This window comes from Lichenostomus cassidix, chromosome 19 (assembly GCF_008360975.1).
Source record: "Lichenostomus cassidix isolate B80296 chromosome 19, HeHo_3.0, whole genome shotgun sequence".
NCBI lineage: Eukaryota > Metazoa > Chordata > Aves > Passeriformes > Meliphagidae > Lichenostomus > Lichenostomus cassidix.
In genome coordinates this window covers 7,412,940-7,428,094 of record NC_139499.1, presented here as the reverse complement: position 1 = coordinate 7,428,094, position 15,155 = coordinate 7,412,940, and the positions used below count along the sequence as shown (strand labels likewise).

General features: G+C 38.9%; 1 protein-coding gene across 4 annotated transcripts in view; it reads left to right on the top strand.

Moving 5' to 3' along the window:
* NCOR1 (nuclear receptor corepressor 1) overlaps positions 1–15,155 on the top strand; it is a 55,423-nt gene that overhangs the window by 20,912 nt on the left and 19,356 nt on the right. For 3 of the 4 annotated variants that reach the window (XM_085078738.1, XM_085078737.1, XM_085078739.1), the window contains exons 7-20: positions 436–492; positions 925–977; positions 1,699–1,765; positions 2,163–2,335; positions 3,989–4,079; positions 4,602–4,780; positions 5,246–5,300; positions 5,902–6,003; positions 10,043–10,173; positions 10,669–10,886; positions 12,494–12,556; positions 12,727–12,866; positions 13,529–13,655; positions 14,308–14,860. In XM_085078738.1, the coding sequence (XP_084934864.1) occupies positions 436–492; positions 925–977; positions 1,699–1,765; positions 2,163–2,335; positions 3,989–4,079; positions 4,602–4,780; positions 5,246–5,300; positions 5,902–6,003; positions 10,043–10,173; positions 10,669–10,886; positions 12,494–12,556; positions 12,727–12,866; positions 13,529–13,655; positions 14,308–14,860 (2,009 nt within the window). Of the gene's footprint in view, positions 1–435; positions 493–924; positions 978–1,698; positions 1,766–2,162; positions 2,336–3,988; positions 4,080–4,601; positions 4,781–5,245; positions 5,301–5,901; positions 6,004–8,444; positions 8,814–10,042; positions 10,174–10,668; positions 10,887–12,493; positions 12,557–12,726; positions 12,867–13,528; positions 13,656–14,307; positions 14,861–15,155 lie in introns of those variants that run through there. The other variant, XM_085078740.1, reaches the window with a different exon arrangement.

The window sequence follows — 15,155 nt, the reverse complement described above, 5'->3', positions numbered from 1 at the left end:
CATGCTAGAAGTCAGGAACTTTGACACACTGTGTGTGTATATGTACACATGGATTCACACTCACAGATTTGACAATTGGAGAATTTTAGTCCCTTAATTCCATTTTTCAAAGCTAACTATACTTCATTTTATGGGCACATTTCTTCCACTTTATAATTAATTCATGTATTACTTATTAAATGTTGGATTTTTTGAACTGCAGAGGTCTTTTTCTGCTTTTATGCTCTATCAGCTTCCAGACTCAGAAATCAGAGTTGTAACCGCACAATTCAAGTCCAGGTTTCTTTCTTTGCTGAGGCAACATTGCAGAAGTAGGTTAAGAAGGATCTTGTGTGGTCATGCAGGGGTTTAGCAGAGAACATAGAGTTCAGATCCACATTTGACATGAACTTCAGAGGATTTACTCAGACTATACCAAAAAAATCTTATTTGCAGAAAAAAGCAGAAGAAGCTCACAAGATTTTTGAAGGTCTTGGTCCAAAAGTTGAATTGGTAAGTTGTGGAATTCTGTTTTTTTATCTTTTGTTCTATTTCCTGTGTTGCCAGTTACTTTAATTCTGTTGTGCTGAATAGCTATAGTTCTTTGGTTATGTATAGAAGAAATGTGTGTTAAAGTGCACTAGTGAGTTGGGGCTTGAGTGAGTTCATTGGCTACCTAAGTGTGATTTTTAAAATAGATTTGAATCTATTTAAGAGAACAGTTTGAAGTATGAAGAAATGAAGTACTGTTACATACATAACTAGTTATAATCTAATTTTAAGTAATGAAATCTATACCTTGTGCTGAATATCTTGTAGTCCCTTCAGCTCTGATGGAGTGCACTGTTGTCAAAATACTAAAATATTGTTAAATGTGTAGCATACACTTTTAGAGTTCCATGCATTGCAAAGTGCTAAGTGTTCCTTTCTCATCCAAAATTGCAGCCACTTTACAACCAGCCATCAGACACCAAGGTCTACCATGAAAACATCAAAACGTGAGTGCTTTAATATCCTGTTCATTGTGCTAGTCAGGGGATCTGGACATAAACATGACATTTTTCATTGCTGTCATTTCCAAATAGGATGTGTGAGTTTTAACCATAATTGAAAGCTTCCAGTCCATGTAACTTTCTGATTTTTTTGTTGTAAAACAGTTCTGCAAGACATGCATTGTGTGTGTTGAAGGCAGAGGGAAGCCCTGGCTTTCCAACTTCATTTGAAGAAAAAATATCTTGTAAAACTTTAGTTGGCTGTCCTTTAAAAACTGCTCTTTAAAAAAGTAACTCTTGCTCCACTTAATCAAATAGATTCATATAGCAATTCCTAAGTACTTATTTCTTGAATAATAGATTGGAAAACTCTTAACTTTGGGGCTGAATTGCAAAGACTTTTTTCCTGCTAAAAGCATAATAGCTTAGACCAAATTTTCTCATTTTATCATATTATCTCTCTTGTGGTAAAGGAGAGCACCTGTCTTGAAATTGGAACCTTTTGTGTCTCAATTGCTTATTCCAGCCATCTTCAAGAGTCTCCTCTCTGAAAAAATACAGTATTTTTTGTATCTAGACTTCATTGGGAATTTTCCCTATTTTTTACCCTGAAACTGTTATTCATTATAAGGATCTGGCATCTAGGATTGAGATGGGTTTTGTTGAGTAGTTTTGAAGTGCTTGATTCTTATGAAGTTCACTTTTTCCCCCTAATTTTGTTCTCCAGAAACCAGGTGATGAGGAAAAAGCTGATCCTCTTCTTTAAAAGAAGGAACCATGCAAGAAAACAACGGGTAAGACCACCATGATTTTCTAAAAGGAGCATGTGGCTGGTTTTCTGTCTGGACCATTGTCTTGCATTCCCAAGTGTGTAATGTAATTCCTATGGATTAGAAAAATTAGACCTTAAGCTAAAACAAGTGTGGTACCAAAAAATGGGATATTTCTGGAAGGCAGTAATGACAATTACCAAATAGCACTGGCATCAGTAAAGCAAAGAAATAGTGTGTAATATTCAAAACCTACATTTTTATATCCACTTCCTCACCTTCACTGTGCTGGAAATTTGGTATAAGTCATCTTCAAAATGGAAAGGACTAGAGCAGGAAAAATCTGTGCATTCCATGTGACTTGTACTGATCATTTGGTGTATTTGGCTTAGTTCAAGGTTTACTTTTGGAATTTTAACAGGAACAGAAAATCTGTCAACGTTATGATCAGCTGATGGAGGCATGGGAGAAGAAAGTAGACAGGATAGAAAATAATCCCCGCAGGAAAGCCAAGGAGAGCAAAACCCGGGAGTACTATGAGAAACAGTTTCCAGAAATCCGGAAGCAGAGAGAACAGCAGGAAAGATTCCAAAGGTATTACAGCCTCATCCCTTGGTGTCCTCTCAGGCTGCTGTGGTGATGTGCATGTGGTTCCTTTCCCATCTGCCTTTTTTAGGTCTGCCATCAAACCCCATATTTTCCAAAAGAAACACTGAGAAAGGGCCAATTAGCAAAGGCTGGTTAAATTGTGGTGTCAGTGAGATGAGAGTTAAGCTGCTCAAAAAGGGGTTTGTGGAGTTGGTCTGAAGATAATTGGAGCCTGTTCATTTTGGGTTTACACCCTAATTTATACTGGTATTTTTCTGTCACTGGGTGTCTGTGTTACTCCTGTGTTTCATGATCCCTGTATTCATTAGCTCCCACTTAAAAACCATTTGTCTTCTTAATTAACAATTTGACTGATCTTTTGTTGTACTTGCCAGGTAATTTTATTCCAGACATTTTTGCATTTTAAAATATTCAAGGTGCGACAATTAATTCCCTATTACTTAATTTTAATCTATCAGACATTTGTTAGATGGAAACTCCAAGGAGTCTTAAAAGGAGTGAAGTGCAATTCATTTGAGAGTTCACCTTGCAGTACTGTAGGTAGATAGATAGGATTTAAATTAGAATTAGGTCAAGTTTGATTCAGTTCTGTTGAAATCTGTTTATCTGATGTTATCTGAAATCATTTCAATACACCTTTGAGAGTTCCAGCCCCATAAAGATTTAATCTCATCTCTGGTAACCATCTGTCTACATCACCTTATCTCATAAAACATGGGCAAAGCAGAGAGTTTGCAATATATTGTGAAGGCTGCAAGATTTTGTGGAATCAAGAAAAGAAGAGGGTAAACTGTTAGAATGGAAACAGCATTCCTGTGCATAAGAAGTTTTCATTTTAAGAATATATAATGTCTTTGGAATTGCAAACTACTTGGGAAGGGACCATCTCTTTGCATTATATTTACATTCTTTAATGTAAAGGCCTCTTTGTCTATAGCTGTGCTGTAATACTACTACTACGTAAATACTAAGGGTTTTTTCCCTCAGATTTGGCGCAAATTGATTAATTTAGTAAAATCTTTGAGGTATTTTGTCTCTCCATTTAGTGGTGATTTTTACCTCTAAAATGCTTTTTGACCCACATGCTGTAGTATATTAATACAACGTTCTTAAGGGTAAAGACCCCAAGCTGAAAAATTCTTCCAGATGACAGTTCTCCCCATCAATTCAAAAGTGGAAAATTTTCTTTTGTTGTAACAAGTCTCAGTGCTGTATTAGTAACTTGACCAAATGGATAGGAGGCAAATTCAGTGTGGTTTTCTTAAAAAAACCCCAACAGGCTCCTGCGAGGTGTATCAGTTGTACTAATTAGGGTGATGATTTTTCTGCCACTGATGAACATTTCTCACGCTCAGCAGAAGCACATTCATTTATCTGAAGCACTGACTTTGCAGTGAAATTGGTGTTAACACCTTTTTTTTTTTTGCCCTTCCTGCTGAGCTTTGAAAATTCACTGTAAAACCAGGCAGGACATGACAGAGTTTATGCTCTGACACTATTTAAGAAATACCAGTCCTAACTGATTTGAGAGACTGGTAACAACATTATAAGGAATTTTGAAGGTTGTGGTGTGCTAAACCTACAAATAGAGTTAATTCCTACTTTATCCTTTCTCCTTCTGTTTTCCCCTAACCCCAGAGTTGGCCAAAGAGGGGCTGGCCTTTCAGCAACCATTGCAAGAAGTGAACATGAGATTTCAGAAATCATCGATGGACTCTCTGAGCAGGAGGTGAGGCTGATGGCTGTACTTTGCTATAGAAGCACAGCCAGCAAATACCCTTTCATTGGCAGTGAAAGGTCTCTTGTAGAGGGTTTGTTTCTTTGATAAGAGAAAGCTCTTCTCTCTTTAAAAGAATCTGTGTGAAGTGTGGCTTGTAGCAGGTCTTAGAAATACTTTCCTTTTGAGGGTTTTGCTTTCTAATTGTATCTGCCCTAGATTTTTCTCATGTGGCTGTCGTTGCAGGCTCGCTGCAACCTAGTTTTTTACATCTGTAACAAACGTGTGAAAACCCTTCCTCTTCTCAACCCCTGCATCATTTTGGTTTCTCATCAATTGTGACACTGTTTCCTTTAGCTGACTAAATGTTCACTGTGATACCAACAACTTCTGCAAGAGTTAAGATGTGAACAAAAAGAAGTTCCAAGCTGACTGTGAATGTGGAGCTTTAAGAGCTGTGTAATTCGAGCACTGTGACCATCAGTAGCAGCATTTTGTGTGTTCTTTACTTTTCCTTTTGTTCTGTGCCTGTAGAATAACGAGAAGCAAATGCGTCAGCTCTCTGTCATCCCTCCCATGATGTTTGATGCAGAACAGAGACGGGTGAAGTTCATTAACATGAATGGTCTGATGGAGGATCCCATGAAAGTTTATAAAGACAGGCAGTTCATGAACGTCTGGACAGACCACGAGAAAGAGATTTTTAAGGAAAAGTAATGGCCTTTCTTATCTTTTCTTTTTATTACATTGAAGTGACAGTTAAATGCCCAGCCCCTCAAAGCTAAATCAGGAATGATGAAGCTTTTGTGCAATGATATTTGATAATGTTCTTAGCTGGCTCTAATAAATATTGCAGAAGTTTTAGACTTACTCTTCAAATGAGTATGCTCACATGCATTTAGTCCTTACATACCAAATTCTCTCAGAAGTACTTTAGTTCCTGTAGTTACTTTAGTAAAATGAGTAGAGGTATGATCTCATTTTATCAGATCATAAATTTATCAGGTAATTTTAAATGCTTAGTTCTAAATTTGCACAGTTTGAAAACTGGGCTTTTTAGGCTAATTTCAGTCGTTCAAATGAAAGGCTTGCTAAGGGAACAGATTGTTTGCAAGATTGTTTTGCTTGTTTGATCATGGATTATGTTGTTAAACTGTTACATTTCTGATTTGTAAAAGGTTTGTCCAGCATCCCAAGAACTTTGGTCTAATTGCTTCCTACTTGGAACGAAAGGTAAGACATTTTTTAATATAAATAGAGCCTAGGGTGGGATCTCTAACTTTCCAAATGTAAGTCACTTACCCTAGCATCATTTTCTCTTTCTGGAAAAAAAAAATTAAGTCCAAAAAAGTTATTGCTTTGGCAGGATTTTATAATACTTGATCAGTAACACAATCAGTGTGTGCCAACAGAAATTATTGAAATGACACTATTGGCAGGGATAAAAGACAGTGGCACCTCATTTAGTTCAGATATTTTCTGATTGAAGCAGGTAAGCTTTAACTACCTCTGCAAGCATAAGAACATCATTGCCTCTGCTGAGCTGCTGTGCTGATCCAGAGAAAGCTTCCCACCACCTTCCAAATTAGGGGGATCCTACTGCCAGCTCAGTCTTTGGAGTTAATTTTAGTCTTTAGAACTTGGTTTTGCAGAATTGGTGTAAGAAGTACTGGAGATTAAGGATCCTTGAATATGTACACCTCTTGTAATAAACAGAAGCTTTTTTATTTTAATCTGGGGGCTGGATAGTTTTAAGTGTTAAGAGAAACTAAAAACGAAAATCTTGTTTTTTCAATAGGAGTAAACCCTACTTTTTCCTGCTTTTTCACTTTAGAATGTTCCCGACTGTGTATTATATTATTATTTGACCAAGAAAAATGAAAATTATAAAGCCCTTGTGCGAAGGAATTATGGTAAACGCAGAGGAAGAAACCAGGTATCTTGAATTTATTCATCACTTGGGTATTGTTATTTTATTGCTTCATATTTACAACTGTTTCATTACCTGATATAACAACATATTATATGCAAGGAGGAGAAACAATTATTTTTCCTTTTTTGCATTCTTGCCCTTTTAAAATTTAAGTGATCCTGACCTCAAAGGTATTGTTGGTTAGTTTGGTTTTAATTCTGTGAAATATCTTCTTCCTTTGCACATTTATTACTTGTTTTCATATGACAATTCATTTTCTTTGAGAACCCGCCACAGACATTGAGGTTGAATCCATCATTAAATCCTATGTTGGAGCCAAGAGAAATTAGGTTTAGCATGTGACTTGCAGTGGAAAATATATAATCAGTTCATAATGTCAGTGTTTGTCAAAGAGCAGAAATTAATAGTGATCTTTATTTGGTGGTCAGGCTCAAAGTCAAACTGGAACTTCAGAGCGAGAAGAAAGAGACCAATTTAATGCATGGGAATAAAAAAATTCTGCTGATTCAGGAGGTGTTCCTTTGGAGAGGAAAAGAGCAGCATTTTATGTACCAAAAGCATATAAATACATGTGCTGGGCTACCAGGGTTAATGTGGGTATTGAAAAACAAAATAACCCTGAAACTTTGGGACTGCAGAAAGCTGCTCTGCAAAATTGTAAATGCAATAAGTATTGCACTGAAATACACAAATACTGAAAGTTTTCTGAGCCTAATAATGTTTTTTTAATAGGAAAAGGGTATTGTTGGAGTAGTGATGGGGAAGGATTGCAATTGGATGTGTGGCAAGTGAAAAAAAGATGAAAATCAACAGGAGATTGGTGTGATCATAGGAAGTGTCATATGTTGAGGGATATCTTTGCTGGGTGCTGTTCTAAAGGCTGAGGAGAAAGAACTGGCTCAGCTGTAGTGCAGTGGAACTGGAGATTTTGAGATATTTAGAAGGTCATTACTGTAGATTTAAATGTCTTTTCCACATTATTCGACTCAGAGATATTGGAACTGGCAGAATTCAAAATTTGGATGGACTTTTCAATCCACAAATGGTTGCTTTCCTTGGATAATGAATATAGACCAGAAAGATTTTAATTCCAGCCTTAGACACAAGGGCATGGAGTTGCTTGGTGAGCTGAGCTCAAGGTGCTCTGCCTGACTTTGTGACTGCTCCTGTGAGTGCTGATTTTTGTGGGAGTAACTAAATACATCAGTTGGAGCACTGAAGGTTTGTTCAGCTCAGATTACTTGCTCTTGGAATTTTAGCAGAGTTGTACTTCTTAATTGCTGGTTGTTGATCCACATTAAGTGCTACAGCAGATCCCTAAACTCTGGGCAACTGCTGGCCAGGCTTAATGTGTGCTCTGTTAAGGATGCAAGTAAGTGCCAAGTTTTTAGCTCTGGAGAGGGTTGAGCTGGACTTGCCAACTCAAGGAAATACTCTCAGCACTCTGAAAGGGAAATTTTACCACTTCTGGAAGTTTAAATACAGAAGTATTGCAGTTAGTGTGTTAATACTAAGGAACTACATGGTGCCAAAAATCATATTTGTGTTTATAATTTTATTAATGATTAATTAACAACATCTATAACAGCTAGTAAAAAAGAACTTGAGAGGGTTGAACTGCCTGGCTTGCCAGAACTTTTATCTTGCAGTTGCAGAAAGCAACTCACCCCTTTCCTCCTCCCATGCCCCAGCTTTGTTTGAAGCTGATATTTTTCCTATCTCTCAGTAGCAACTTGAAACTTTTTTGCTGATTGGCAAACATGAGTCATGTAAGATTTATGAGGTGCTCCAGGATGGGCTTAGGCCAATAACAGGTGCTTCAGCTTAAACTCTTAATAGTTCATATATTTTTGTAAATTAGAAGGCAAGCAAGTGGAGTATTGCAGTGGAGGAGATATTAATCACAGTAACGATGTTGAAGTCCTTCAGAGAATGCAGTGAGCACAACTTGGCTCAGGTTTCAGTGTGGGGGCTTTGACTTGGGAGAAGCTGAGTGCTGGATCAGGGATGTGAAGTGAAGAGATGCAAGGCTAATAAAATTGTGATGTGTGTTTGTCCTAAAATAGTTCTAAAAAGGACTTTTTATAAAATGCTGCTTAAACTGTTCCAGAATGTCACAGAGGTGACTGAACAACCACATCTTAAACCAAAGCTTGTCAAATGTAGAGCAAGTTTGTCAAGAATTGAGAGAAAGCCATGGCTGTACGATGCTTTCATTTCCTTATCCCTGGAAGTGTTCAGGATGAGACTTGGAGCAACCTGGTCTGGTGGGAGGTGTCCTGCCCATGGCAGGAGGTTTGGAATGAGATGTTCTTTAAAGTCCCTTCAAAACCAAACCATGCAGTGATTCTAGGATTACAGAGAATCCCTCAACTCACTGAAAGAAGGTTTCTTTAGGTGAAGTTTTAAATTCGATTTGGTAGCCCAGCAGTGGTCAGTGCTGGCTGTGTTCCTGCAGTGTGTGTGGCTGGGCAGCAGGTGGGAGGCAGTGATGTGAGCAGGCAGAAATTCGCTGCGTGTGTGTGACGGGGATCACCTCTGGTGACTCCGGGGAGATTAGGAGGTGCTGTGTGAGAGGGGCAGCACTGCTGCAGGCAGCTTAAGTGGCAGAATGACACAATTTCCTGGAATAAACACGTTGCTGGGTCAGGCAGCCTCTGCTAAAGAGCTCTGTGATGTCGCTGCTGGGGTGGGTTTTGTCCTTTCGAGTCATTCCCTGAGTTCAAGCCCATCCCCTTGTGTGGACTGGCAAAGTTTTAATCAGCAGATGAATGTGCAGGAACGTCGCTGACCGAGGCTTCGACTCCTTTAAGGTTTGTGTTTATGCATTGATTATGCACCTTAAATAAAGTTACTGGGGAACAGAGAACCATCTGATGTTAAGTTGGCCAGGTAAGAATAGGATTTTCAACAACTGTTTTGTAAATAGATTAGATGTAAAATAATTTTTAAATTTTTTTTAATGCAGTTTTAACTCTACGCTTTTCAAGTCAATCTATCTAGCACAATGGAAATAATTTATCTTACCATGTCTCTGACACCTTGCTTGAAAGAAGTCTTTGCATAATCAATAACCAGCACCTTAACTGCTAGTAATTTGCAGCAAGATTATAGTGGTTATTGTTTGTGGTTTCTGCTCCAGTTCACATGATTGAAATGTCAAAACCAAGTCAGTTTTGTGACTTATTTCCAGCCTCAGTTTTGTCAGTGAAACAGTGACACCTGCTGCTGCTGCACTCACAGGGAGGTTGCTTCCTCTGTGAAACAGAAAAGCCTATTTTGAGGAATTTTTCAGTAGACTGTAAACTCCGAGTTCATGAAGTGCTAGAACAGCAATCTTGTACTTCTCTATCCTTGTCTTGTAGTTCTGTGTCCTTGTCTTTCCATGAATTGCCAAGTGTACTCTGGGTATCTGTTTGATACAAGCACCATGCTTACTGTGCTTATAAAACTGTCATCTCAGTAGAGAAAAGAGTTTTTATTGGTTTTTTGTTTTTTTTTTTTTAATAATTCTTTCTGTAAACTCACTGGAAATGTAAATTTAAAATTCCTAACCCATTTTTTGTCAAACAATTATATTTCTTAAATGCTAAGAACAGTTTTGAGAGTGTAGACTTAGAGTTGGCCATAATTTTCATGCTACAAGACCTCGTGCTCCCCAGTTGTAAGATCATGTTTCACTATAAAATGCATGAAGTTAAAAATAAAATTTGAGATGAGCAGCACCCTTACTATGTGGGTCAGACCTCCCTAAGCACTTTTAAAACATAGCTGTTCATTTTTAGTGGGGCACACAGCAGCCAATATATGATTTTACACAATTACCTCCATGCTCATGCTGCAGAAACCTCCTGTACTTCCATGGAATTTATAAGATATAAGGCAGAGATATTCTGTTCTTATGCTGATCACTGTGCAGTGCCTGGAACTTAAAATATTATCAAATGGGAGGTAAGGCAGCATCAGTGTTTGTGCTGCTCTGAGGACAAGTTGCTGCACCTTTGTGTGATGAAGTTATCATCTACGTCCCATTTCATTTCAGCAACAGATTGCTCGTCCTTCTCAAGAAGAAAAGGTAGAAGAAAAGGTAGAAGAGGAAAAATCAGACAAATCAGAGAAAAAAGAGGAGGAAAAGAAAGATGAGGAGGAGAAGGATGAGAAGGAGGAGTCTAAGTAAGTGTATACATCCTGAAATGCATTAATTCACCCTAGAGTGCACTTTTTTGCAAAGATCAGAATTTGTATTAGCTGACAGTGAAATCTGGACTGAAAGCTATTTCTGTTTAGGTTGGGTTTTTTGCATTAAACAATTTTTTTTGGGCATACAAATTTCTCTGTCTTGCTAATTAAACTGGTGGAAAGGCAGTGGGATGATTTTTTTGCACATGTAATGATTTCCACATCTTGGTGGTGTGGGCTTTTCTCATATGTTCTATCACAGTGTTCATATTTTCTTTGAAGATGACAATATCTTCTATCTGTGTTACTCTCTAGCAACTGGAAGTTGTGGGCAATAAGTGAATTCTGTTTCACTGAAGCTGTCTTTTGGATTTTATGGTTGTGGGGTTTGGGGTTGTTTTGTACATTGATATTTGGGAATATCTCAGTTTCACATTCAGAGACAATGGCTCTCTGAACGTGACTGAATTATATTTTACCTACTCCCAGAGAGAATACCAAAGAAAAGGACAAAACTGAAGTTGCACCAGAGGAAACAGAAGAAAGGGAGCAGGCAGCTCCTCGGGGCCGAAAAACTGCCAACAGCCAAGGTCGGCGTAAGGGCAGAATCACCAGATCAATGACAAATGAAGCTGCACAAGCAAATGCTGCTGCAGCTGCAGCCACTGAGGAACCACCACCACCTCTGCCACCCCCACCAGAACCTTGTGAGTAGCATTTACAGGACTCCCAAGTGACACAGGGCTGTTTTCCAGGCATGCACTGCACTTCTTTTTTCCTGTTTAATATTCCGTCTTTATTCTTAGCGCTGCTTATAATTTTATGACTGTGTGGAACTGTTAAACTTCACAAGTATAACTTCATGAATAGTGTATGTGCAGTTAGACTGTTAGAATGATGTGAAGGGAGAAAAGGCAGTTCAGCCCTTCTATGATAACACCTTGTCTCGCTGTGCAGGTTAATGATGGGTCTGCAGAGATCCAGGTGCCTGTGACACAGATTCACTCTGTAGCTCACAGAGGATGTTGTTAAATAATTGGCCTGATATTTGAGTACTTCAGGGAGTTTCATAAGCTGAAATAGATCTGTGCAAGTTGTTGTTGTTTCTGCATTAGATGGCAAGAGGCTTTTTTTAAAAGAAATCGTTACTGTCTTGGCTTGTATGGTTATAAAAGACGATGCAGTCTCTGAGTGTATTTTGGAAAAGGCTGACCTAATTTGTGGTGGTGCAGAAATACCAGAATATCTTGTGGCTGGTAAATAATTATCCAGGATGGCAGGGCAGGTTGTTTTCTTTTTTCCTTGTGATGCTCTGCTGTGGCAAAATTTGTTGCTCCTCATGCTTCAGCTGGGTAGTTCCAGGCAGCTGCTATTCTAGAGCTTGTAATAAGAGTTATTACTCAGATATTCTGACTATAAAGAGCAGAATAAGTGGGACCATCAGTTCTTGTATAACTGTAAACAATAGAGATTGTGATAAACATTCTTGCTGCATTGATACATTGGGGTTTTGTAAGCAGTGGATTTTTATAAAGCTGAAGCAATAGTGGGTTTTGCTTTTGTTTTATTTTTAAAACATTTTTGCAGGGTTTTCTGGAAAATCCAAAATAGCTATTCAGTGGATCAGATATTTTGTAGTGTCCTACTTTTGTTGTTTGTTAATGGAAGCTTTTGCAGGGTCTGGGTTATATGCTGTGTGTAATGGCAGATTTTATGGAAAGGAAATGGAGGCTGATGCAGCTTGGTGCTGTTTAGAAATTTAACACAGGATGACAAAAATCCAGAGGAGTGAATGAAAAGTACTTTGCACTGAATCATACTTAGTTTTCTGATTGCTTTTACTTACTGGGGTTTTTTGTTTTCATTTCTTTTTGTCCATTTATCCAGTTGGAGACTCAGTAAACACAGGAGCAGTCGATTTCTTGACCCCCACTAACCAATAAATAACCATTCCAGTCCCTTCCATAGCAGTGAGACAGCATTGAACTGTTGGATTGCTGCTTTTAGTATTTGATGGCAATTAATGACATTTTAAATAAAATTTTAGTGATAAATACACCTAAGTTACTTACAAATCTTCCTTGACAGACAATTAATCATAGTTTTGTAGACAGAATAGTTTTGGACAGTTTTCTCTGCTGAGAATTGTGGTGCTTCCTTCTGTATCTCTAACTTGGTTTAATGGAGATTGACTGCTTCTCTCTGACAAGAGCAGCATCCCCAGTGACCTGAGCAAGCCATCAGTTAAATAGATTTCTTGACTGTGGGATGCATAATGGCACCAATGTGCTCAGTGTCTTTGTTTCTCTTTCAGCTTCTACAGAGCCTGTGGAGACATCCCGCTGGACAGAAGAAGAGATGGAAGTTGCTAAGAAAGGTAAACCTTGTAAAGCTTTTGACTTCCTTCTGGATACTTAACTTCCAGAAGTCCTGGAAAGCAGGACTTCTCTGTCTTACCTTCCCATAGGCATTGGTGTTGCATTTATTGGGGTTTGGATAGCTGAGTTATTGATCGTGGTAAATATGGGTTCTTTTGTGTTTGACCAGGTCTAGTGGAACACGGGCGAAACTGGGCAGCAATTGCCAAAATGGTTGGGACGAAAAGTGAAGCTCAGTGTAAGAACTTCTACTTCAACTACAAAAGGAGACACAACCTGGACAGTCTCCTCCAACAGCACAAACAGAAGGTGAGTGCTGTGGGCATTGAATATTTTGTATGGGAAGACTTGTATCTTTCTGAAGTCATCCATCACACTTTACTAAGGCTGATTTGCAATCCCCCACTCATTTCCTTTTCTACTTGTTTTTGTGTTGTACATAAATTTCCTAGAAAGGGTGGCTGGTGCTCACTGACCTGTGACAATAACCACTTCTTGCTTTAAAATGCAATAGAAGGCTTTGTACCAGTTAAAACACTTGAGCCTGAAGAGTTCTTCAGTGCTCTGAAAGCCATGTTTCTCACCAGTATATGAGATGTACAACAGCACCTTGAAACACAGCAATCACTGACCTTACCAAACAGAGCAGGAGAGGTGGTAGAAGTCCAGGAACTGAAAGTCTGAGAGCATTTAAAGTAGGATGCTGTGTGTTGAAATCCTCTAAATTGCAGTGGTCTCCTGGTCTTTTTGCTGCAGATGTTCTGTTGTCCCCCAAATATTCCATGGTTTGTTCCCAAACTTATTTTTGATCAGGAGCAGCAAAAGTTGGCCTGAAGTTGAAGAGTGCCCCTTCTGAATGACTGTGCTCAACAGAGGTTCTCTGTCCTTCATTTCAACCTCAGATTGGTAAATGAGAATATATGTAAAAGGCAATAATTTTCAGTGCATTGTCAATGCTGTGTCTTTCCCAGTCTTCACGAAGACCTCGAGAGGAGCGAGATGTGTCACAGTGTGAGAGTGTGGCTTCGACTGTGTCAGCTCAGGAGGATGAAGATATTGAAGCATCTAATGAAGAAGAAAACCCAGAAGACAGTGAAGGTAACTTTTCTGGGAAGGCAACTTGTGTGTGCACAGAAAGGAACCTAAATTTTGTGGTAATTATATGCTCAGAAAGCTGTGTTCCACTTCACGGTGGAAATGCTCAGATGCTTTCAGTTGGATTTCAGCAATTTGAACTTGCTGGAGGGGATGATGCATTTTTAGAATTTTGCAGCCTAAAGATGTTACTGCTTAGTATTTTGAGATGCTTTGATTATGCTGTCATCTAGAGTGTTGAAACAAGTTGAATCAAATACATGTAACCTTTGGTAGTTGATAGTCTCAGTAAAGCTTCAGAGAAGCAAATTCACATGGTGCTTTCTGTGTTGTGTTTTTTTTTAATATATATTTGCTGGTTGCAACTGCTAATTTATAGACACTCTACATCAGTCAGTCTTGGCTGGTCTTTTGTGGAGAAAAAGGCAATAGAATTCATAAACAATGAGAGAATATGACTAAGTGTCATTTTTTCAGTAGGTGGTATTTTTTAGTTGCAGTGTGTGTGTGTAATTCAGCAAATTGTCCATTTCTATAATAAGTCAAAATGAATTGTTTAGCAGATGGGTTGGTTGAAACTGATGGATCCTTATTGCACCCAATTTGTCAGATCTCATTAATGTTGAACCTTCATGGCAAAACATTTTTTCCCCAGGTGCTGAAAATAGTTCTGATACAGAAAGTGCACCATCTCCAACTCCAGCAGAACCTGCTAAACCAAGTGAAGAAACTCCATCTGAGACTGCTGCTCCAAAAGTAACCACTGAGGCCCCAGCAGAGCAGGAATCTGTTAAACCTGCAACCAGCACATCTCCCTCCTTAACAGCCCAAAGTGTATCAACAGCTGAAACTCAGAACCCTGAGCCACAGGTCAAGGAAGAAATAAACACTGAGGCAGAAGAGCCTATGGAGGTGGACAATAGAAGCCATCCAGCTGAAGCTAAGCCTGTGATCACTCTTCCAGTTCATACCAAAGTAGAACCTGTAGAGACTGAAATGAGGCTACCAGAGAATATTCAAGTGAAAATAGAGAGTGATACCAAAGAGAGAGAGATGGAGAAGCCCAAGGAGAAGTCAGAACCAGAGGAAATGGATTATAGTCTGTCCCAGCAAGTTACTACAGCCAGACAAGAATCCCATTCAGACAATGATTCCAGTGCCACCTGTAGTGCTGATGAGGAAGTTGATGGAGAACCTGACAGACAGGGGTGAGTAGGGCTTTAAATGGATAATGCTGCCTGTCTTTGGAGCTGTTTCTCTTTTGGGAATGGCTGACACCACTGAGGGTATTTGAAGTCTTTTCAGTGTTCTGTTGGTGCAGTTCCTGTGTCACCCCAGCCAATGCCCCCCTCCCCCTCAGTGGTTTCATATACACACAGTACCAGGGATAGATGTTTAAATGTCAAAAGTATCCAGTGTCATGGAGTGCATGTGGGCTTTAGAAGAGTTCAGGTGATGGTGTTTCTGCACTCTCTTGCCTCTTTAAAAATCATTTTTCTGCAA